Below are 23630 nucleotides of genomic sequence, written 5' to 3'. Positions count from 1 at the left end.
TTTGAGTACGCAACTGCAGAATTTCCAGCCCCTCTTGCACACAAGCCCAGCTTAAAGAGTCAAAATTTAGTATTGGCACCGTCATCATTAAGCACTCGGATTTGAAATGACACTGATACTTTACTTGTGCATTTAGATTTTTTGCTCCCTTGCCCTCCAACGTGAAGAAATCACTTTGCTTTTAAATGACTTTTTTCACATGTGGAGATAAACAGAAGCCAGCAATATTTCAGACATCATCTGCCAGGAGGGCAGCTGCTACACAAACTGCTATCCCAAAACAGGTTAAATGGTAACTGGGAGGAGTGTCACATCTAATGCCTTGTCTCTTTCAGTTTTATCTTGCCAGGGCTCAGATGGGAGTTGTGATTAAAAGCAGCACAGATATCCAGATAAGAACGTAGGGTATGCGTTGGCTGGAAGCTGACAGGGTTTAAGTAATCACCTGCAGTTGAATTGAGGCTCGGATGGGAAGTAGGAAGTGCTGTACTCAAGCTTCCTGTATAAGTAAATGCAGCTTTCCCACAGCTACTGCATACAAGCTGTGACGTGCTTTTAAGATATAATGGCAGCATGCTCTTAATAGCAGGGAGGGGATGATTTATCAGAGTGGCAAAGGGGCTGGGAGACAAGTCCTGCTGCAGTCCTAAAAAGTGTACAGCTGTCAGATACCCGGAGAGGAGGAAGGGCGTGCGAGAGCAATCTGCCTCCGCTGCTGGTTGCGAGCTTTAGAGGTTTGTGACATCGTGGTTCTTGGGAATGCTGGAGTCTGAGTGCAGCTACTGAAAAGTCACACAGCTGGCAGTGAATGCTGCTTTCCTTTCAAGGTATGTTGGAATACAGCTTTCTGTCTGCTTTTTCCCCTTAAAAGCAAAGGATACCCTGAAAACAACAGAAAGCCAGCATTTGCTCCTGATGGAAGAAAGTAGAAAAGGCTTAGTTAAAAAAAAAGGTAAGAACTAGAATGATTAAAGAGCTAAAATAAATGTTATTTGTGGTTTGGCTAAAATCAAACTGTGTGGTGCTTAGAGCTGAGGCAAACAGAAATCTTGGAGTCCCGACTGTTAAAGGCACAGAAAATTAATTAGACATCAAGTACTTCCCAAAAGGGTGAAATTACTCTTGTCAATGTAACTTTTAAAGAAATATCTGTGTGAAGTGTTTGAAAATGCTGCAGTATTAGGACATATCTGTATGGAAAGCAGTTGCTAAGATGGCATACTGTCAGTCAATGTATCTGTTTTAGTTTAAATACAAGAACTCTGTTCATACTGAAAACACATCTGATTAAGCTGGAGGGAGCCCGAGTTTAAAATGCAGAGATTTCCTCCTGGTTTAAAGGCATTTCTTCTGCCACAGTCTTGTACAGCTGGTATCGGGAAGGAAAAATATGCTGATCTGTATTATAAGTGTTAATGTACACTTCTAATCTGTTCAGGGTTTAGGGTTATGTGGTTTATGTAAGCACATACTAAATATACAGTACATTTGTTTTCTAGTTTGCATTTTTAAATTTTTTTACACTAAGAGCAGAAAATTGCATTTTACTGATATGTTTGCACTGCTTTCTCAGCATAAGGCTTTATCAGTACAAAGCTGCTTCAGTAATGAAGATGTTTCAGTCTGACTTACTATAACGCTCTGTATTTTCTGTAATACAAAGGCATGCTGCTTCCTAAATGTATACAGGAATATCAAATGCCTTCCTTCAGAGAGCACTGTAAGTAGTAAAATATTTAGGATAACTATAGTTAAGGAAGCATTGCCGGGTGACTTCCCATCCTCTTGGTAAATAGACACTGCATGCTTTTAAGAAGTAAATTTTAGCAGAGATACAGGCCGTGACTGAAATGCCCCCATGCAGCTTTCCAACGAACTGTGAGCAGGCACAGGAACACGATATGTTTGGCTACCCTCAGTCTGAAGGGCAAGTGGTCTCAGTTAAGGGCAGGCACTGGGTTTGGGATGCCAATATTTCTGGAAACAGAAGTTTCAAAATCCTGTCCTTAAATATTTTCCTAAACAAATACATTGACCTGATTCTTGTCCTGTTTAGGACTCGTCTATGTCTGAATGTGAGTGAGTGTATGGGTTGTTGTCATAGCATGAAAGTGGCTGAAACCCTTCCCTCGGTGAACATAAGCCAAGTTGGAAAAAATACAGCACGTTGATAAGGGGATGGCTGCTGTTATGCTCCTGAAAGTAATGCTTTAGATTATGGATTGAGAGGAGTGTGTTTGCAGAGCGTCTAAAGCTGTGGTAAAGTGGGAGGCATTCCTTCAAAATAAACTGGAGCTATTCTGGAGCCAAGCCAGTATGATGAGAATCAGACTCCTTTTCTCCCATGCACCTTACTGTCCAATGGGGTTATTTAACACGAAGTGCTGTCTGCTTATACAAGGACACAGGAACCTTCATACACTTCATGTAGGAATAGCATTTGGCAACCTGGTATAGTTTCTGTTCCCCATGCTGAACTATAGCCTGCGTGCTCCTTGCTGATAGTCACAGTCTTCTTTCCCACAGATGGTGACATTTTGGTGATTTTGCTTGTGTGGTGGTATACTTTGGAGCAAAAGTTAATAATATAAATAGCAAACAATATGGAGTTGTTTCTCTCTAGCTAGGTTCTTGGATTACACTATATTCTCTAAATGCTTCATAAGTTTTGTAGAAATAAATAAACAGTGTTCAAGTAGTTATCTGGCCTTTCCCTTCTGGTGGAGAAGGAAAGTATGTACTTGTCCTTATTATCATCCTAAGTTTAAAATGTGACTGTGAGAAGAAGCAGCAAGTCACTTTACAGGAAAATAAGCAGCGCTAATACTTAACCCCGGTTCATTAGTATGCCTCTGATAATATCTATGGTATGAGTCTGAGCCCTGTGCCTGCAATCCACCTTGTCCAGACCTTCCAGTGACTTTCAGTGGTGAGACCCAGTGGAGTGTATTGCTCTGATGTGTAGCTCAAAAAACTGCTGTAGACTTGCTGTCCCTCTTCTTTGAGTGGGGAGTTTTCTTGAATGTGTCTGAAACTACACAGTGCCTACAGATTGTATGTATCAGATCCATAAATATCTCCTGGGCTAGTAGTACCATGACATCTGAGACCGTAATTATAGCTCTGGGCCCATGGATGTCACAAGCGCATGTGAACAAAATACTGTGGCAGGCTGCTGGTGTCGCTGTGAACTGAGTCCATCGGACCTCCTTGTACATACCAAAGCAGACATTGCCTTCAGCTTCATGAGGCTGAAAATGGTTCTGGATCTGTCCTCTTCCCGTGCGTGCTTGCCAGGAGGTAGGTACAGTTCCCTCCCCTCCCTCTGGCTTCCCATGCCAAAGCCCAGCTCTGTCTAATGCACTTCACAAATTCTCTTCATTACCCAACAGCCAGGAATAACCTTACATTCATTCCATCTCAAAATTAGTCTTCTTTTTGTTTGTGAAGGTGAATATTGAACCAAACAAAAAAGAACAGGTCCAGAGGGAAAGACAGCAATGATACTAAGCTCAGCCTCTAGTATTTTGTATTTCTGCTGAAGCACAGCTGAGCTCCAGTGCTAGACTATGAGCCTTCTCACTTGACAGAGAGAAATACAGGTCTGAGGGCCATCGTACACTGCAAATTTACCCAGTCTTGGACAAATATTTACAGAGATGCTCGTGCCAAATAACTTTGTGCTGATCAGTAAGAAAATAGTGTTCGGTAATCTTTCTCTGTGTCTCTTGTAAATGGTTTTGACTCAGTGGGAACTGAGTGGGCATTATGTTCATAAAGTAGATCATTGCTAGCAGATACTAAAACACTCATAAAAAAAAAAGATAGCATCTCAAATTACAAAGGACCTCATCCTTCACTTCCTGCTGAAGTGGGACTTTTCCAACTCCTAGTCTTCCAGGGAGGAGCAGAGGTGCTGAGGGGAAATTTCTAGGCTTGAGAGCACAACTAGGTTAACGGCATTGCAAACACACTTTCAGATAAAAAATGTAGCTATATAAAACACATTTTGTTGATGCAGTCTCCTGGATCTCTTTGTATGTATTGATACTTGCACACAATGACATGTTCCCCGTTTCTGGTTCCTCTTACTCTATTTTAATAAAGAAAAATTATTGTGGGTTGCCCAAGACCTGGGTGGTTTTTCACGGTATTTCCAGGGGAATCTGCTCAGCCTCCAAGGGAAAATCCATAATCCGTAATTAGAAATGCCATCAGCTTACTTGATTCTTTGAATGTCCTTGGTGCCTGCAAGTACAGTTTTGGCTTCAGTGGAGTTTGAGCTGCTCGACTACGGGATCTACAGGCATCCTTGTGGCTCGTGTTTCCAAGCAGGTCAGTATCTCTGGAGTCCCAAAGCCAGCCAGCACTGGCCACAGCGATTTGGGCCATGTGAATCTGGCTCCTGCTGGAGAACTGTTAACCTCTCTGAAGTAAGGCAGTCTCAGACATGCTGTAGTGAAGGGACTGTTTGTATAAATTATGTTTATATAAAACCTAATGAGAAATTCTGTACCTGTCTGACAGACTTCAAAGACCATAAATAAGGGCAATTGGGTGAGTCAGAGTGGGCTCCAGAATTGGGACTTGATAAGGTGTATTTTCTGGTGTTGGTCTGGAGCTGTTAGCAGTGAAGATGGTGAAGTCAAGACGTGCTGTTCGTGAAAGCTATAGCCAGCATATTACTGTGGAAAAGTCCAGCTTGTGAATGTGAGTTTGTGCACACTAGAACACATCCCCTGCATGGGGTTTCTTCCTGTGCACTGGAGCTTGTTGTAGACACAACCATTCTACCTGCTTTTTGTCTGAAGGAGAGACGGGAGATGCTGATTAGGAGACAGAGTACAAAATTACTTTTTACTAGAAGAAAAAAAATACCATTTTACCGTCATGATCATGTTTCTCCCTTTTAATTGAGAATGTCAGTATTTGTGTCTGTTGCAAGCTTTTCTGCCTTTCACTTTGCTGTAATAACGAGGAGAGGAGGGAAAGCATATGACATGAGTCATTACTCAAAGAGTGGACGCTTGTCTGGGTGTCTAACAGAAGCTTTGATATTCATGTTTGGTTATACAAACTATTGTATCTTCAGACTGCCAGGGAGTAAATGTGCAGAACTGAAAATTTTTATGGGCTTTATATGTTTGCAAAAAGGAAAACAAATTGCAACGGAAGAGCTGTATCTCTGTGTTCAGGGCATGAAATGGGTCCTTCAAGGCTGCGGCTACTTATGCTTTTATGTACTATATGCTGCTGTGGCTTAGGGGTCAATTCCCTGCTCATGTATATATAGCTGCAAATCATTCAAAATTGCGTGCTCTAAACCCTAAACCCTATGTACATAGAAGGAAAAACACATTTCATGACAGCTAGTATGTAGGCGAATCATTTGCATGCAAAGAAAGTTCCAGGTTTAAGAAGAAGCTGTGACGTACAGGCTGACACTGGTTATGTCAGCAATAGATGGAAAAGTTCATGTGTTCTCCCTGTGCTTAATTTTGGAAGCATTCTGATGGGAGAAGGTGGGGAGATGATAAAGGAAAACAAGCTGGTCTTACCCCCTTCAAAAAAAGAAGGTTACAAAAATGTAGTCAGTGGGGAAAACAGGCTGATCCTGTGTGCTATTTACCATTGCACTCACTTGGAGCTTTTTCACAGCAGTGGACCCTCGGCTAACCACTGCTCTTGGAACCCTTCCCAATGGGGTTTTCCCATTATAGGGCTAAGATAACATCCACAGGGCCAGCAATAACTTGCTTGCTGAAGTTTTGCACAATGGAGAGGATGCAATCTTGCACCCATCTGACCTCTTCACAGTTACACTGATGGGTTTGGTGGTGGGGAATCTCCATCACAGTCTCCGGGGAGGATTTGTGGGAAAGGCAATCATGCCCTTTGCCTGGAGTGGAGTAAAAGCCACATATATGTATATATAATTTATCCAATACTACTTTAAGGACATGTATTTTTTGGATTGGTCAATGTTTTTATTGCAAATACCCAAGCAGTGTACATGGCTTGACCGGTTTCAACCCCCTTGTTGACTTAACTTCCCACATTTTAAGAGGATGGGCCAACAAATGAAGGAAACATGTAGTTGTGGGGAAAGGAGTAGAGAAGGAGTCGAGAATTCTTGCCATAGCTCCTTTTCCTAATTCTTAACAGCCAGGGCAAAATGCCTATTTGAGGGGCATTAGTTGTCGTGGTCATAATTAAAAGACCAGCTAGCAGAAAGATATCCTTAGAAAGGTTTCTGTAAGATTGTCACCCTATAGTATAGTTAGTCTATGAGTTCCTTCAGTGCTGTGTTCTAGATACTAATTTTTCTGAGTGTTTGGGAGGTGGGGCAGCTTCTTTCAACTGCTCCTAGTTGCTTATCTTTGCACACATAAGCAGGTCCATTGGAGCCATTGGAAACCCTCCCATTGGCAGGGCTTCGACTTCATGGCTAAGATCATGTAGACACCAGCCAGTTGTTAACAGATACTAAGGCACATGAGGCTGAAATCTTGTATGTTTACAGGTTGCTGTTCTCTGAAATTATTTCTGTAATGAAGGTTGAAATTTGGAACTGAAGGGAGGGGATGATGAATGCAAACTTCTAACTGCATTTGATGTACGCTTCTGGTTTATTATATGTCTTGCAGTATCATCCGGATTTGTAAGTAGTTGCATCGAGCACCTGAGAAACTGTGTTCCCTGTGCTTGACACTGTACAGGCAAAAATCTTCTGTCAGCGCTTAGAGCCTGAAACACAGAGACAGAAAGTGGATGCAGAAAGTCAGGTGGGAGAGGGCAGGGCAGCAGTGAGATGACAACATTGCGTTGCGTGACAGACAGTGTCATCAGCCGAGATGCTGCAAAGCTTTTTTACTCAAGTTTAAGAAAATGTCATATTTGTCTTATATAGTTAGTAAGATGCAGAACAAAACAGATCATGCTCTGTTTATTTATAAAAGTAGGAATATATAGGTGATTTAAAAATATGTAGCTGTTAGTGAAGAGCATAAGACTAATTGTAGTTGAAGCTATTATTGTTATTCCAGCACAGTTTGCAACTTCTGTTCAGTAGCATGTACGTGAAGCCTGTCAGAGGTTAGAGACGCCCCATAGTCACGTCCTGATTGATGGGGTGGGCACCGTGGGGCTCCTCCGTGCTGGGGCAGCAGGCAATGTCGAAAGAATCGCCTGCAGCAGACGCCCTCCCAGGAGCCGTCCCCCTCCCAGGAGCCACCTCCCAGCATGCTGGGCTCATTGCGCTTCCCATGTGTGGGCTGGAAAAGAGGGAGAGCAAATGTGGATATTGAGAGGACAAGCAGAGGGAAGCTCAGTTAGGGGATTGTTACTGGAGTTTACTTCTCTTTTTTACCTCTGCAGATCTGGCCAGAGGTGGGACTCATTCAGTGCTCTGTCCTTTCCTCATCTCCGGTTGCAGCTGACTTTGGTAGGGCTTATTCAGGGACTGGCAGAGGAGTGGTTCGGGGATACACTCTGATTAGTTTAATAACCAGTTGTGAGAAGCAGTAGTAGTTATTTCAGTAAATGCATGTGTTCAGTTCCAAAACAACCTGCTCACGTCCGGATCCAAACCTCTGCTATCGCTTCTTAATGACTGTATTGTTTCTTGTCAAACTCCAACATAGTCATTAGCTATTCACGTTGTTTTCTTAATGGAAAACGCCTATATTGGTGGTAGTGACTTCCCCAAGGTCTGATCTTCAGAGTTGACTCCCAGTCTTTGATGTACTGAATGTCATTGTAGCTAAGACGTGAAAGTTACCACTGGGTAGTGTGTCCCCCCCCTCGCTTTCTAAGTCATCAAGAGTTATTTGGATCAAGGGCAGTTTTCAATGTTTTACCTGTTTTATCTTGGTTACCTTGCACAGCGTGTTTCTTCTATAATAATGGGCAGCATATTCGACTGTGAGATTAGATAGGGGCAAATTAGAACATTATACTTATTAGTTTTATTCACTGAGCAGTCAGACAAAAATTGTTATAAAAGGAAAATGAACTTACTCTTTGATTCCTGTTGATGTAAATCTAAGCTTGTGTGAAAGTGCTTTTCAATGCTTGTAGTGAACAAAGACTGTAGGACCATAATCTTGCAGGTTTGCCATTTTCTTGGCCTGACGAAATGACAGGGATGTTAAAGGTGTCATCTTATTGCAAGCACTGAAAAAAACATTTCTCAGATCATCCCTTATAAAAATAAATACCTAAATATGTGTTAATTTTTTTCACTAGATGGTGTTCAGTAACTTTTTTTAGTATATGGTGTTTTTGCAGAATTCAGTGGAAGATCAATTTCATTGTTTCAGTCAGCTGAGTTCTTCTTTGGCTTCTGGCAAACTCTGCACTCTTCCCTTGGCCCTAAGAAGTTTCTTGCTGTCACTTTTGAGGCCTGGCTTTGTGTCACGTCTCCACTTGCCTTGACCTGCTTGCCTTGCAGTCAGGACACTGCTTGCTCCAAACGCAGCACTGGCTGCTCTGAAAAAGGAGCCATGTCCAGCCTGAGGAGCCCAACAGCCCAGTTAGTTTCTTCTTAGAAGAAGCGTACATGCAATGAACAAACAGATCAAGTTGGTCTCTCTGTCAAATAACATTCCATTGCTTTCACTTTAACAATGCATGTTTACAAATATCTTCTAAAAATCCTTGTGTTAGAACAGGCCAATGTCACAAATATCTTCTGAACATGCCCTATCTAAACTGTACACATTCCAGCTCAAGGAGTTAACATATCCCAAGGTTTCGTTATCTGATTAACAAAAATAAACTTTTTTTTCTGTGTCAAAGGCGAATTATTACATCTGACTTCCTATTCCTGTTTCAGCTGAGACAGCTAGCCAAGTTATCAACCTGTTTGACCTCCCAAAAACTCAATTCCTTTTTACTTAGTAAATGCTACAGTTACCAAAAGGTTTCGTGTGGACAGAGAGGAAGACCGATCATTTGCTTTTGTCATTAATGTCACGAAGAGTGTGTTTTTATTTAATAGTAGTATATTACCTCTCGTCAACAGGAAGTTAAAAGTAAAGTGCACCAAACTAGTTTGGCTGGGAATTCCTTGTAGCTTAGCATTAACAGATGTTGTATAGTGTCATTAAGAATAGGGGATGTTATTTAGATAAGCTTTAGAGTCTAATCTTAGACCTGGTAACCAATACTTGGAATTCCACTTGGTATAATTTTGTTGTTTTGATGTGTTTTGGAAATATTTGGAAATGTTTGATGCCAAAATACACAAGTTCTGTTGTCTGGCTGCACTTTGCCTGTTTCACTGCATTTTGTGCTGATCAACTTTCTTTAGCTCTGTGACTGCCAGGGTGAACATAAAACTTTAGGGGAATCCTGCTAGGGACCAGACGTATCACCCTGGCCTGCTGCCTGTGGCTGACGCCATTACGCTGCTCAGGCAGAGTAAGTGTGACACATTGGGGTCCTCCCGAACTTGATGCCCACAGGCCTGCCCAGGACTCACATCCACTTGGTCCTGGTGCCGGGAGCTATGGCTTTCCAGCCTGGCGGTGTTGACAGAGCTGTGTCCTGAACTTTGGTATGTCCTAGTTCAAGAGCAGTGCCATGAGAAGTGAGTGAAGGTGGTGGCTTCTGCGATGCGACGGTCTGACCTCGTTCCATGTAGAAGGGCTTACTCCCTTTCTCATGGATTCAATTAATACTGCCATTTTGTGGCTCCTGTCAGTATTGAAAAGAAACGAAGACCATGTTTTGATTATGCATTTCAGCTTAGTAACAGGCTCCATTATTCCTTTTTCAGTCTTCATGTTTTTATCTTTAAGTGATCAGAAAGTGCTTCTTCTAGCTGCCTGTCAGCTGGGAGTAGCAGCATTTATTTCACCATTAGCTATTAGATTCCCTTTTCTTCGACTCCCCAGCTTTTTAGCAATGGGAGGGGGAAAAGCCCACATTTTTCCCCTTGCTTATTCTAAAGCAGTATTGCAAGGAAACACATAAAGGATTCCCACAACTGCAGTCACATCTGTTTTGGAAAAAAAAAAAAGTGGTTTGTTATATTCAATTAATATCCATGGTCTTCTTGCAAAGAAACTCCCCAAAGACATATTGATGTAGGGTTGCTAGAAGTTACTGTAAAGAACTGGTGTTTTAAAATCTCAAAGTTATTCATACCTCATAGTATTACAGTACAGTAGAGGTATTACCTGACAAGTGTACTCTCAAAGACTTGTGGAGACTGATTTACATGTGCTCTAATGGTGTTTTGATTTATTAGAATGATTTGAAATTATTTGGTGCATGTGAGATTTGGGAAGCTGTTCAATGTGTGTTTTAGGCATCCTAAATTGCTGGTATAAAAATGCCTGGCAGAAAGCTGGATGATATTCTTAATTAGTGCAGTCTGTCCCTTACATTTTTTTTTGTGCAAGAGGCTTCCCACTCACTACATTCCTTTCAAAGTATTTGATATATTTATTTTTTGGTTGCTAGCATGATATGAAAATACTCCATACAGCCAGTGCTTCTTGAACAGCAGCTCAAGGGCTCTTTTTTTTTTTTTTTTTTTGCCCGGCATTCCAATGAAAACAAGTGAGAGAAATTGCCTTCAGTGTGTTCTCATGTACCAGACAGCATGTTTACTTAGGCTGCTTGTTCTTTAAAGAAGTTTTCATAAAATAAAAATTTTACCGTGCAGAAAGCTGTCATAAAATATTATACATCTGACTTTTCTTAAGCCCTGCTCAAAGAGAACACATATTGTAATACTTTTATTCTCTCTAATACTTCGTCTTGGTAGTATATTATGGTAATCCAGAAATGGGTTTTCCTTGTACATGCATGTAATCAAGTGCTTGCTGTATTAAGTCAGAGATGTAAAACAGTAATTCTGAATATATTAAAAAATGTATTTAAAATTAGACCTTCTATTTGCAGATCTGGTTGCTTTTTTTTGACACCACAATTTCAGGAAATCTAAGTAGTTGTTTAACTTGTTAATAATCTCATTGCAATAAAGCAAGATATTCAGGCTTTGATACTCAGGAGCCCTTAAACATATGATTAAATGTCCTTCTTGAAGATGAAGGCTTTCCTGAATTGGAGTTTTAATCATACGTTTTACAGCCTTAGTGAATCACTGCTTGATAAGTAATGCTGTATGGACTAGATAGGTAGCTCTGTGTAGGCAGTGCATATCAAAAGGAGGAGAAATTAATGCATTGTGGTTTAGTGGTCAGTCTATTAGACCACAGAAGTACTGGTGCGCTTGATTCAGACTAATTCTCTGTGCAGAGCTGTTGAGGTTAAAAGAGCTGCCTTAGAAGTGAATTTTGAATAACATTGTCTTGAGAGAGTTGGGACAGCTAAGGACTTGTAACCAAAACTGGTAATGATGGGGTTTTGCTGAAATTGATAGAAATGTGGTTTCTGACAGCTGTCTTCACATGTCCTAATTTCATAGTTCAGTTTATATCTTCTATGATCTGACCCCCTTATCTTAATACCACTCTATTTTTTAAATCTTTCTATAATTATTCTTTTTTGCCAAGGGCCTGATTTTTAGCATTGGTTTTGAACACTTGTATTTTTCAGTAGTTTTCTTTTTCTATTTTATTTTGAAGGGGGGAACCTTAGTTACAGCAAACAACAGAATCCTGAGCTGAACGATGTCAAAACAGGTTTTCGTATGGCATTGAAGTAATTTCGTAATGGGTGGAGTACTTAAAAAATCTCTAGGGCATAAGAAACAATTACAGTGCTTGCAAATGTTTCTTCAGGGAAGTTCAGTGAGTACCTGGGACACTAAGTAGGAGCTTAGCACAGGTGCTGTGTGTTCGTTCTGACACTAAAATGTTTTTTGTAAACTGGGAAGTGCGATGTTATGTGTTAGACCCACACGTGACCTCTTTACGATGCCACTGTGTGTGTGCAAGTCCACGCCTGGGTGCTGGTTTATGGCAAGACTGGGGGGTACTGGGGTCGAGGGGACTGTCGGGGCTCAGCCTGCCCCACAGAACGGGCTCAGGCACACGCCAGCCCGCGGGGAAAAACACATAAAGGACCCTTTTTATTCCGTGAATGTTTCCTGGAGCAACTTGTCTCATGTTTGTACATTTCTTGACTCCTTTAAACTCCAAATTGAGCTAAAAGCGTACAGCTCTACTAGCTTCAGCAGAATTGTTTGTAAACACAAGGCTTGAAGTAGCTTCTCCAAGAACTCTGTTGTTGCTTTTGGATGCAGCATGTGAAAAATGAAAGGATGACTTACAGTGCTGAATATAATCCATTCATTCTCTTCCAGCTTCAGTGCAGAAGGCTTTCATGATTTTATGTGATGTTTCCAAGTGGTGAAAGTCACATTCAGATACGTTTTTTTAACTAAGTACAGTGACTTGATTGCAGGCAAACAGACAATGTCCTTCTGATGTTGTAGCTCAGACTGTCTGGCTTGTTTGCTCTATCTCATATACAGAGTAACTTCTGTTCTTTGAGCCTGGTATTCTTGGTTTGAGGCAGCTGGGCAGACTCAAGTGAGCCTTTGTGTGATTGTAACAAGGATGTTACCTTACAATGCATGCTCACAGGGAAAGTTTCAGCTCTAGGTTGCATCAATTTTTAACACCTTTATGGAGCTGTGGTGGCTTGACCTTGGCTGGCTACCAGACACCCACCCAGTTGCTCTCTCCCACTTCAGGACACTAATACCAAGATTTGCAAGGGGTACCCGTCTAGAAGCCAGCACTGCAGATATTTGCTGTTAGGAAGTCGTTTTCTAAGCCAGACACCGGACACTGTGGTGTCAGGAGGCCCTGAAGGCAGACAAGTTCTGTACTCCTTCCTCCAGTGCTTTTGTTGTGTTTTTCATATTTCGCTCAAGACCTCCACTGCTTTTGTGTTAGTGTTTCTGCTCGTACTTATCCTTCTGACCCCCCAAGCCCTTCTCTTTCTGCTTTGAGCACACTCTAGTGTTTTCTTGCTTATGGATAGTGTTGAGACATTTCAGTGCTACGTGAAAGCACAAAGCTTTGTTGTCTCCCAGAGAAAAAGCAAAATTGGTTGCAGGCAGATGAACGAAATGGAAACGTTGACAGGTCTGAGCGCTCAGCAAACTCTGGTCCTGGTGACTGTGCAGTTTATGCCCTCCTAGGACTGACCCCATATAGCTCACTCACATTCATTCAGACTGTCTGGTCATGCCTTATCCTGTGGCATCAACACCATTAGTGTGAGAGCCAGGGAAGGATGAGTCTTCCCAACAGTTCTTCTTCCTTATAAGATGGGCAGCATACCCCTTGAGGAAATACGTCCCATTTCCTGGAAATTCTGTGCAATGTAAAAGGAGTATGATCTGTATTTGTGTGTGTGTGTGTGTGCATGTTCATGGCTGATAGAAGTATGTAAAAACACTTGGATCTTTACAGTTCATGAGTGTTTATGCACACTGGGGCCAGTTTGAGCCTTCCTCGTCACCCATTTGCACTGGTGCAGAGCTTAGTTTATTATGTTCCTCCAGGTTATATGTCCCTGAGATATGTTTATCCTTATTCCACAACATCTCATGGAGCCTTTGTTGCTGTTCAGTGGAGGTTTTTGTGAAGAGTTATGTGCTGTATTCCAGTTTCAGTGATACATTTCTTGCTTTATTTGGGATTCTATCCTAAATGGGTCATTTGTGTTTGTGAGCATGAAAGGGAAGATCTTAGTGCTTAGAAATGTATTTTTTTATATACGAGGGTCTGGTTTTTTCAGGGACTTTCTATTTATTTTTATTTCAGGTGACTTTTATTAATATAAGCAAATATGGAATGGTGTTTTCCTCTTTGTCCCCAACTCATTCTTCAGTGATTCCCTCTTCCCCTGCACAACACATATCTTAGGTGTTTTGTTTTCAACTTAAACTGTTGCCAACTCACTTGTAATTACAGAAGGAATTTTAAGCTGCTGTAAAGAGAGCTAATGGATGTATAATTAACTAATGACAGTTTGTGGGACTAAGCCTAGCAAAGTGAAAGCCATAAAAATTTGGAGCAACTGAGGTGGAACTTCACAGCTTCTCTGCAGTGTTTGGAAAAGTCAGTTCTCCCAGGGTAGTAAAGTTGGGGAGATGGTTTGAGAGCTTGGGAGAGGACAATATATCTTGAAATGTGCGGAAAGAACAGGAGGAGTAGAGGGTAAGAGCAGGAGGAAGACATGTGTCCTTCTCTCCCCATCATTTCCACCATCTGATCTGATCATGGGGATGAACTTCCTCCGCAGGCCTGATTTCTCTTCGGAGCCCAGTTGCCACTGGATGGGGCTACCCTTTCCTGTAACCATTAACTCTTCCCCACTGCATGCTTCCCTTGGCAGCAGTAGAAGTCACAATTCTGGCGAGCAGAAGCAGAGACCAGCTGGTTGGGTTGCTCTGGGAAAAGGAGCAGTCCGTGCAGGCCATGCATCCTCTCTCTCTCTGATGGACAGGTTTTCGGGTACTAACAGGATGGCTGTGCCTCTGCCAGCCTGACCTGGAGGGCCGCTTACGGACAAGCTGGACCCTTATGGAGCACGGAGGGAGTGCTGCTGCCGGTAGCCGTGGTGCCTCCTCCAGGCAGCTGTCTCTATTCAGGTTCCCATCCTTTTCGCTTCATTTGCTGAACCCCGCCAGGGTTAATGAGGCTGCGGTGAGATGAGCCAGCCCGGGCTGTGTGGGGGCTGGATCCTCTGGTCTGCCAGGTTTGCTTGGTGTTGTCTGCTGGAGATTTCCAGAGGGTGCTCTGCTCGTTCTAGGTTTAGATGCCCCGCTCTGGCATCTTGGTGTGAGGGAAGGAAGAGTGCGGGGACGGGGGGGGACAGGGAGCAAAACTGAATTTAACCTACAAACAGTCTTCAGGGACAAGGGTGCCTGCGATATCATAACAAGTCCCCACGGCCATCACACTGTGGCATCTGATTGCTAGTAGGGCAGAGCGGTTAATCAGGAGCCTACTCTTCACTGTGGCAGTCTTTCTTGCTATCACACTGAGAGCCAGATTTAGGCCATCTAAAATTAGCCCCTAGCCCTAAACCTCAGTCATAAACCTGAGTCTTTCTACTGCTGCCTTAATAAAAGCATGCAGTGTTATAACCCTTTTGGTTATAAAAAGAACACTGACTTTGGAAACAGCTGTATCCGTTTTATATCCATTCCCACATCTTGAAATATTCCTTTGTACATCTCTCCTCTTAACATTGCTACCTTTTACCGTGTAAATGAAGAAATGTCAGATCCATGCAGCGTGGGGGTGAGTAGCTTACCTGTACAGATGCAGCTGCTGTTGAAAAGCACACCTGAGTAAATGTGTTACAATTCCCCTAAATACTGAGATAACGTCTAGCGCATTTTAAATAACAGGTAGTTCTTGATCTGTTGTAGCATTTCCAGTGACTCACTGTTCCCCCCTCCTCCGCCCTCCCTGTTGCAGTAATTACAGAAGAGTATTGCAGTTCCTGACTCAGAGGGAGGCTTCCTTCCAGGGCTTCCGCCCATGCTGGAGCTCCAGCTCTGCAGCCGTATGGAGCAAATTGTGGGGACCATCATGGTAGCAGGCGGGGACTGCGCCAAGAATAATGCAGGCACGGCATATGTTTTGAACTAGCGATAGCAAGCCATTAAAGGGAGAGTTTGCTTTGGATTCGTGGCCGGGAATTTGGTTGCCAGAATCTTGGCTATGTCTCTAAAACTGGATGCTTACAGGAAGGGCATCCCAAGGGACGCGTCTGGTGGCTTCTCTCTCAGGCTAGGCTAGGAAACTGCAAAGTGTAAAAATCAAAAGGGGTAAGTGTGCTCCCACCCAGATTTGTTGTGGTTCCATGGCTTTTGAAGAGGAAGTGTCTTCCTGCGGTCCCGTGGGAGCACAGAGCAGGAGGGTCAGGGGACAGACCTGGGGATGGGGCTCGGCTGTGCGTCAGGTTGTGAGGTGGGAGCTGTGGGATGAGGTTTCACGTGTGCTGACCCCTCGCGCTCCATGGACACCATCATTTCTTCCTCTCAGGAGGAATTCAGCAGGTAGTGCAAGCTGGCACGTCGTGTACTCGCTGACTGGCTGCAGCTGGCCTGGCCGCTCCGGGAGCAGCAGAACGGCAGCAGTGACACGCTGCCAAATCTGACCTGACAGCCCTGCCACGAGGACGCTCAGGACTGGGGGGGAGGCAAGCAGAGGTGGACCAAAGGGCTCGAGTCTCCCGTTTGCCTTGTGAGCCGTTAGATCTGGCAGGCACACGGACAGGTCTTGATCGTCTGTTGTTTTCATGTTCGTGCCGCCTCCATTCGTGATTCAGCTTTTTAGATTTAGCAGAGCTGCACTCGTACTTGGCACTGGTGCAAGCAGCTGTGTGCAGCTGGCCACCAGACCTCTGCTTCTAAGAAATGTGTCTGAAGGTCTTCTTGCCATCAGCTAAGTGTATTCATAAGCAGAACTGTGCAAGTTGAGCCAAGTTTCTTGGAGATGGGAATAGATTCTTCTGTGCCTTAAATGCTGCACTGAACCCCGCTGTCTATTTTGAGGTGAATAAAATCTGCAAATTTGCTTTCCATTGTTTTAGCTTAAGCATGAGGAAATTCTCTTTAATTTCTCTTTCAGTGTTACTGTGTAAGAATGAGGGTCCTGAAATTTTTTATGGCTATGGTGCAGTGTTTTCAAATGCTTAGGTCAGAAAACATTACATGTGAGCACAGTATTTCCATCTGTTGCTTCTCAAAGGATAGAAATTTCATCCCCAAGTACTGCTGTGACATAATGCGTGGTAGAAGCATGGCTCTTCTGAGCATCTCCTTGTCAAAGTGCTAGTGCACTTAGTTCATGGTTCACAAACCTCAGTGCCTAAGAGCCCTAGGAAACAGAAGAGCTGGTTGCTAGTGAGTGGGATGGACAAAAGCTACAGACCTGAGCAGGCAGCTCTCTGGCATAGTCAAGGCAATGCAGAAAAGAGGACTGCACGTGGAATACTCTTACGAGCTTGGATTTAAGCTCCAGCCCCATATGAAGTAGGACATGCAATCTGAAACCCTTTCCTGGGTTTAGATGCCTTTGCCACCTCTCTTGCGATGGACTGCTATCTCAGTGACAACCCACAAAGAAGGTGGAGTTCATGGTACCCACCAATTATGTCACAGGCTAAACGTTTGAAGTGCTTGCCTAGGAAGTAGGAATCTGTGCTTGCTGTCGCACTGCCCAGGAAAGCTCCCGAGCCACCAGCTGGAATGGAAAGTGGGAATGGAGACACCCATTGAAACGGTGTGGGTGCAATGAAGACTGAGGGTTTCATAGGGATGGGAGGGGAATGACTCTGCAACTCGTTTGAGGGGGCACAGTGATACATGTATATATGTACTTATGAACACAGTTTACTTTTTTAATTAAAAATTCATTGTCCCAAGTCAGATCTCTGCTCGTAGGACTTTGGTGAGGGCTCTGACCACTATACTATTGCATATAACATAGGTAATGTCTCATCTGTGTGAGTTTTAGTTTGTTTGTTTTTTAATATGATGATAAGTGGCCTGACAGGTGCTTTGTGCCAGCAAGGTGAATGTTCTCTGAGAATCCAACCCAGGTCAGGCCTTTCGAGGTGGTGGGCTCTCAGGCACCTACTTTGTAAATTTTGAATGGCCTGAAGTGTGAGATTGGCATCAAGATGCTAAAGTAGTATATTTGGGTGTGCAGGTGCTTTTATGGATCTGAGCTGTAAATTCTCGGGTCAGTGAGAAGCTACATGGCTTGTGGGATGTTTCAGCTCTTGATTTCTCTTTTCAGGCTGAGCAGACAATTAATGATTGAATGGGCTCTGCTGGGAAGGCTTGTCCTCACACCATGACAGCTGATGAGTCAGAAGCTGGAGAGTTAGCTCTGGAGCCCCTGCTCACTTGCAAGCTATGTCTCTGTGAATATTCCCTGGATAAGATGACCACTCTTCAGGAATGCAGCTGCATCTTTTGTACATCGGTAAGGCCTAGCAGTGCCTTTACGTTACAGAGCGGGGTAATGGGAGACAGAACTGTGAGATGGCATTGCTTGTCCTGTATGAGAAGCGTGTGTTATCCATGCTGATAGGAGATGCTTTCCTAAAGAGCATTTGGTGTTAGTGTGTCTTTATTTAAAAGAATGACTCTGTCATTCTGCTTTTGATAATTCATAACTCTAACAGATAAATAATAATAAATCACAGTAGAAAATGGGAAAAAAGATGCATTTTAAGACTGTCAGAGAACATACACAGTCTACATGCAATCTCAGTATTTATTTTTCTGAAGCAAAATCTTGAAATGTCATGGGATAACTGTGAGATTTTGTTTCCCCTTTATAATTTTCTGAGTACTCAGAGACCTTTTAAGTCTTGTACATAATTTTTAAGAGCATGAACCTTGGCCTAATGAGCCTTTGCATCTGCAGTTTGTGCTGCAGAGATGTTGCCCAAGTCATGAATTGCCTATAGTTGTAAGTGAGGACTTTCTGTCCTGCAAATTCAGATCAAATAAAGCTGGTGGAAGTGATAAAGGTGGAGGTTGAGTGAGCTGCTAAAAGCCCTACAGATACTAGTATTCTTCTGGTCTCTTTGTCAGCATGGAAAAATGGACCCAGTTTCTCTGGCGATAGTGACTTTGGTGTACGTGACTAATGGATTTTGGAAACAGGTCAGAAGCCACTGGAGGGATGTTGTGTTTTTTAAGTCCAGAATAAATGTGCTTGGTTTTATTTTTTAACAATAAATTGTGGATAAGCATCAAGCAAGTACGTTTAAGTTTTGCCCTTTAATGTTTGAACTCATGGAAGAAATCTGATATTTGTGAAGTCAGCTTGAGTGAGAGTATCTTCATTTCCTCTGAATTCAGGGTAGTTTAAATAGGATAAGAATCTAGCTGTGTGTTTCAAGAAACTAGGATAAGGTTGATTAATATGCATTTTCAGCCTGAACTTCATGACGTTTGTTTTCCATACTGACTTCCACAAAATATTTCCATATTTTAGTTTGTAACAAAAGTTTTCAGAGAACATACCTAACAGGTAGGTATGAAGATATTACTTTAAATTAAAAAAATTCGGAGAAGTTGATACCTTTACAGTGGTCCCACTTTTCTCCAAGAATTCAGTAACTCTGATTTAGTATCATTAATAGCACGTTAACCTCAGTGTTAGCTGGGCAAAGTAACCCTTTCACCCCTGGGGAATGGAGGACTGCTGAGGACTGTGCCAGGCAGAGCTGGGCTATCCACTCCTTCGGGGCACTGGCTAAAGGGAGAGGTCGGTGACAGCTGGGGAAGTTGCTGTCCCCACTTGTCCCCTGTTGGTGCCGCAGCTGCCACCCCATACATACACCCCTTACCTGGCCGGTAGTGGGAAGACCATCTCCTCTGAGCTTGGCTCTGCAGTGCCACGACAGCGAAGTGGAGAGTACAGTCACAGTTGTTTGGCATCTGTGCAAACTTTGCTGACTTTGTCTAAATCAAGAGCCAGCCATGAGTGAGTGCTGACTGCAGCTGGGAGAAGCCTTTAGACATGCTCTATTTATTTCAGCGGGTGTAATATGTCTCGATTGTGCTTATGCTCCATGTCTACCCTTTGTCTGGCTGTTGTTGCCTGTGTCTGAACATCGTCCCGATGGATGTGTATGGGCTGTCGCAACAGAGACTTAGATCTTGCATCTTATAACAAAGGAGACTCTGGAAAGTTTTAACCAGCCTATATGGCTTTCTGTCTTGAATCCAGAGCAGTTTCTGGGAGACCATAATGAGTTGCACCTTTGGGCAGCCTCCAAAGAGCAGTGTCAGAAGCACCTTGCCACAGAGTGCCTCAGTGCCAGGGCTTGCATGGGGGATTGCTCGGGGCACAGCCTGCAGTAGCTGCACTGGTATGCAATGCCCTAAATTTCCTCCCAACCATGCCAGGGCTTCTACCTTCACACTACCCTTAAGACAGATATTGGGGTAAGAATGTCAACGGTGAGCTATGGGATTCAGCCCATATCAGTTTTTCAGCTAGCAATGCTTTCAGCTTGTATAGCTTATTCTTATTTTCTGTCGCTAAGATTAATTATATAGATCCAAGACTAGTATTAAATTTGAAATAGAAAAGGGTTTGACATGGGCATAATAGGTTCTGCTCTACTAAGGTGAAACTGTTAGTTTTGTTAATTTTTTGTTCTATTACACATACTACATGTGTGAGGGGTTGGTTTTTTTGCAAACTGTAATGACGATTCTGCATCTATGATTGTTTTTCACTACAGCATTTTTGGCTGTGGAAATAATTGGAAATTGTTACTATTTAGGCATCTGCAGGGGCGAGCTTATGTCTCCTTTTCAGTTGTAGCCTGTAAAACCAAGGAATTTAAATGAATTAGAATTGTGTGCACCTATTTTTTCATCTTAGAAACTCTTGTAATAAACATTATACCTCATAAAAGCTGTATTCTAGCCAAAGTAAGTAAACTGTGTTTAAGAAGGTGTATGTTTGCATTTTGGTGGAATGTTGCTAGTAAGACAGGAATTTTTCAAATAGCTATAAACATTTTTACTCTTTCTGTTCAGAGAAGAAAAAGCAGATGGCTTGCAGAACATGCTAGCCATCTTACTTGGTAGCCCAGTCAGGTCTGAAGAGGCATTAGCCTTGTATTTCTTAACATTTGTTGCACCTAAGACTTCACTGAAATGTGAGGTAAAGCACACATTTACACATCCCAAGAATTTGGAAATGACTATAGTGTACCTGATGGTTTGGTTTTATTGTGTTGGACTATATTAGTTTCGAATGAAAGTCTGATTTCTGAAGAGGGTTGGGCAGAGATGTGAGGTACATTTTATCTGCAAAAGTTTTACAGGACTGCACTTTATATTATTCAGGTCATTTCCTATAGCAATAAAACCTTTGCGGAGTGCCATGCTGTGGTGCACACTCTTACATATATATATTCAGCAATATATGTATTGCTTGAGCTGCATGGTTTTATGCTACTTGCCCCACTCCCTAAAGGGGAGGGGATCTCCTCTGTTCCTGATACTACTTATCTTAGGTTTTGTCTTGCCAGTCATCCTTCTTGTATATTTGGTGGGATGTCCTTCCTATCTGCAGTCCCTTGTGCTTACCTTGTTGCCTTGCAACTTTTTCTTCCTTGGATGTGCCCATGTGCAACTACACAGGTTTTTGCCCCTGTGGTGGTCACATCGCTCACGTATGTGTGTAAAATACTTACACACTGTGTGTGGGTACACCATCACAGTGTTACAAAATACAGTATTTTAGTGGATTTATATCTGGGTCCAAAGAAACTAATATTAATTACATCCTGATAGATACAAAATTATATTTTGAATATTACGCTTATTTCTAGTCAATATTCTTACATGTTTGTGTCCTTTGCTCTTCTTCTTCCTCCTCCAGATAGCTCCAGTGGTGCCTCACTCAGGCAAGAGTCAGGAGTGCTCTGGCAGGGTAGTGCCAGAAATGGACAGGCTGACCTCCCTGCTTTGCCTTTGGAGGGGGCACCGGGTGTTGCCCATGCTTTGGTGCTCATTAGACTGGCTGGAAAGTGTATGTCTTGGAGACTCCCGCCTTTTCAAAACCTGGCTGAAACTGGGAAAGCAGCTGGGAGAGACGATGAGTGGTGTGATCGCATGTACCTCGCTTCCTCTTGCTAGAAATGCCCTGGTAGCTGGCACAGCGTGAATTACCCTTTGGAAGCAGTAGTGAGGAGTGCAGGAGTAGCAGTAATACTGGAAATACTAAGGGCCCTATGGAAGACTCAGTGCGAGTCTGTAGCCTGTAAGCAGTCATGGAGGTGAGGTTTTACCAGGTGTGCTAAGATTGCCCTGGTGGCAGTGATGACGGAAGAGAACCAGTGGAGTGCTGTTACAGAAAATGTGGTTTTGGGGGTCAGTAAAAAAGCTGGTGTCAGCTTCTTCCCTGCACGCCACTTCTGTTTGTTTTTGTCTTTTCTCTTTTTCCCCCTCCTCCTAAGCATTTCAGAGTCCTGATGAGAGCCAGGTGAGCAATAAATGGCATTGCTGCTATTTACATCAAGCAGCAGCTTATATCTGTCTTGTGTGTTATTTACTGGAAGAGGGTTGGAGATGCCTAAGACAACATGTAACAAACTGAAAACAGAAGATACTTTCATATATTTGCTTCTGTGTTGTCAGCACATGTTTATGCAGACCTAGCATGATTCACCCTTCTTTTTTTCCAAGCAAATTCTTTGTTGATTCTTGTACTTCTGAGAAGCGTGTGAGGTAACTGAGTTACAAAACGCACAAAACAAATATCATGATGATCCACCTGTTTGTTATTTTGGTGCGCACAATGCTGTCTAAATGAGATTAAACTTCACGCAACCTTGGAAGGAGAACTCAAGTGTGCGATGTTGAATAGAAGCACAGGTAGCTTCTGTGCTGTCTTGGCTATTTTACAGGTAGAAGGTGATCCAAAGGCATTTGGGAGACCAAGATTTTCCACTGTAGCTATGTGACAGCAAGGCCAGGGCTAGACATGGGCAAAAAAGGCTCTTTTGCTGCTGTTGACAGCCTGGTGCTCTGGGCAGCTGCCTGCCTGGCAAGTCAGGGCCTTGGGAGGCTGCAGCCTCCGAGAGAGGGGCTTGCATGCTGCTGCCAGCTACTTTTGCTAGAGGGGAAGACGAAACCCTTCCAGAAATAGGAGTTTGTCTGTTGCCCTTCACCAGCAGGACACACTAAGACTCCTCTGCTTTCCTTCATCTTTTTAAGAGCAGCTGTGCATTGCCCTGCCTCCTTTGGGTGGCTAAATATTGACGTTTTGCCCTTAGTGCTGTGAAGCCTCAGATTGCTTGTACATGGGAGCACTGGAGAACTGGAGACAAACTGATGTGAAGGATCAGCATCAACAGCAAAAAGCGTGGGCAGAAGAGCCTGAGAGCAGAGGAGACCAAGTAGATCAAAGGCAAGGAGGAGACAGATGACAAAGAGCGTGGGATGCCTGCTAAATGGAGCAAATGTACATGAATACTCCAGTGAAAGACTACTTAGTAAAACGTATAAGTAGGGGAAGATTTGGATTTGCCTTCATCTAGCCAACACTGGGGTTTAGTATTTCTTCTGTTTCTTGGTGCTAATTTTCAAGAAGGGGTTTTGTCTCCTCTTCTTCCTCCTCTTTCTCCCATCCTAGGAGACACCTGCATGTGCTCACAGCTGCACCAGAAAACTACCTTCTCCCCTTCCTAAATAGACCTTGTGCTGCAATGCCCCACTTACTTTATATAAAGCTCACCTTAGGTTGTTTTCTGCTTCCACCCACAGACAGCAAGCTGTCAAGTTTTGACATTTTGGATTCTTTTTTCCCAGCTTAACCTTTGAAATGTTTCAGAATACCTTTGTTTTAAAGTTACAAAAAAGAAAATGCCCACACCTGCTAATATTGGCAGTGAACACATAGCACTTTTATAGTAATTTAGATGGTTTAAGAACTTCTTACATGCATTTCTGTGCAGAGTCACACCAAAGGCAGAGTTAGTAGGGGTACTAAAAGAGCACAAATGTACCCATTGCCTATTGATGGATGCTGCTATTCAGGAAGAGGGGCTACATGTTTCTGAAGTCAGTAGAGTTGGCAGCATCTGGATGGTGGCCAAGGGAAGACAGGTGAGGAAGAGGGAGCTAACATGTTTAATGA

At 43.0% G+C, this 23630-nt stretch overlaps 1 protein-coding gene across 1 annotated transcript in view; it reads left to right on the top strand.

Moving 5' to 3' along the window:
* Positions 1–649: 649 nt before the first annotated feature.
* Positions 650–23630, top strand: part of RNF144B (ring finger protein 144B) — a 48545-nt gene continuing 25564 nt past the window's right edge. The window contains exons 1-2 of the mRNA XM_010573160.1: positions 650–827; positions 17751–17939. Coding sequence (XP_010571462.1) covers positions 17775–17939 — 165 coding nt within the window. The 5' untranslated portion in view covers positions 650–827; positions 17751–17774. The remainder of the gene's footprint in view (positions 828–17750; positions 17940–23630) is intronic.

This window comes from Haliaeetus leucocephalus, unplaced genomic scaffold (assembly GCF_000737465.1).
Source record: "Haliaeetus leucocephalus isolate CR32 unplaced genomic scaffold, Haliaeetus_leucocephalus-4.0 Scaffold373, whole genome shotgun sequence".
NCBI classification, from domain to species: domain Eukaryota; kingdom Metazoa; phylum Chordata; class Aves; order Accipitriformes; family Accipitridae; genus Haliaeetus; species Haliaeetus leucocephalus.
The sequence above is the reverse complement of the archived record's forward strand: the minus strand, read 5'-3'. Positions and strand labels throughout refer to the sequence as shown.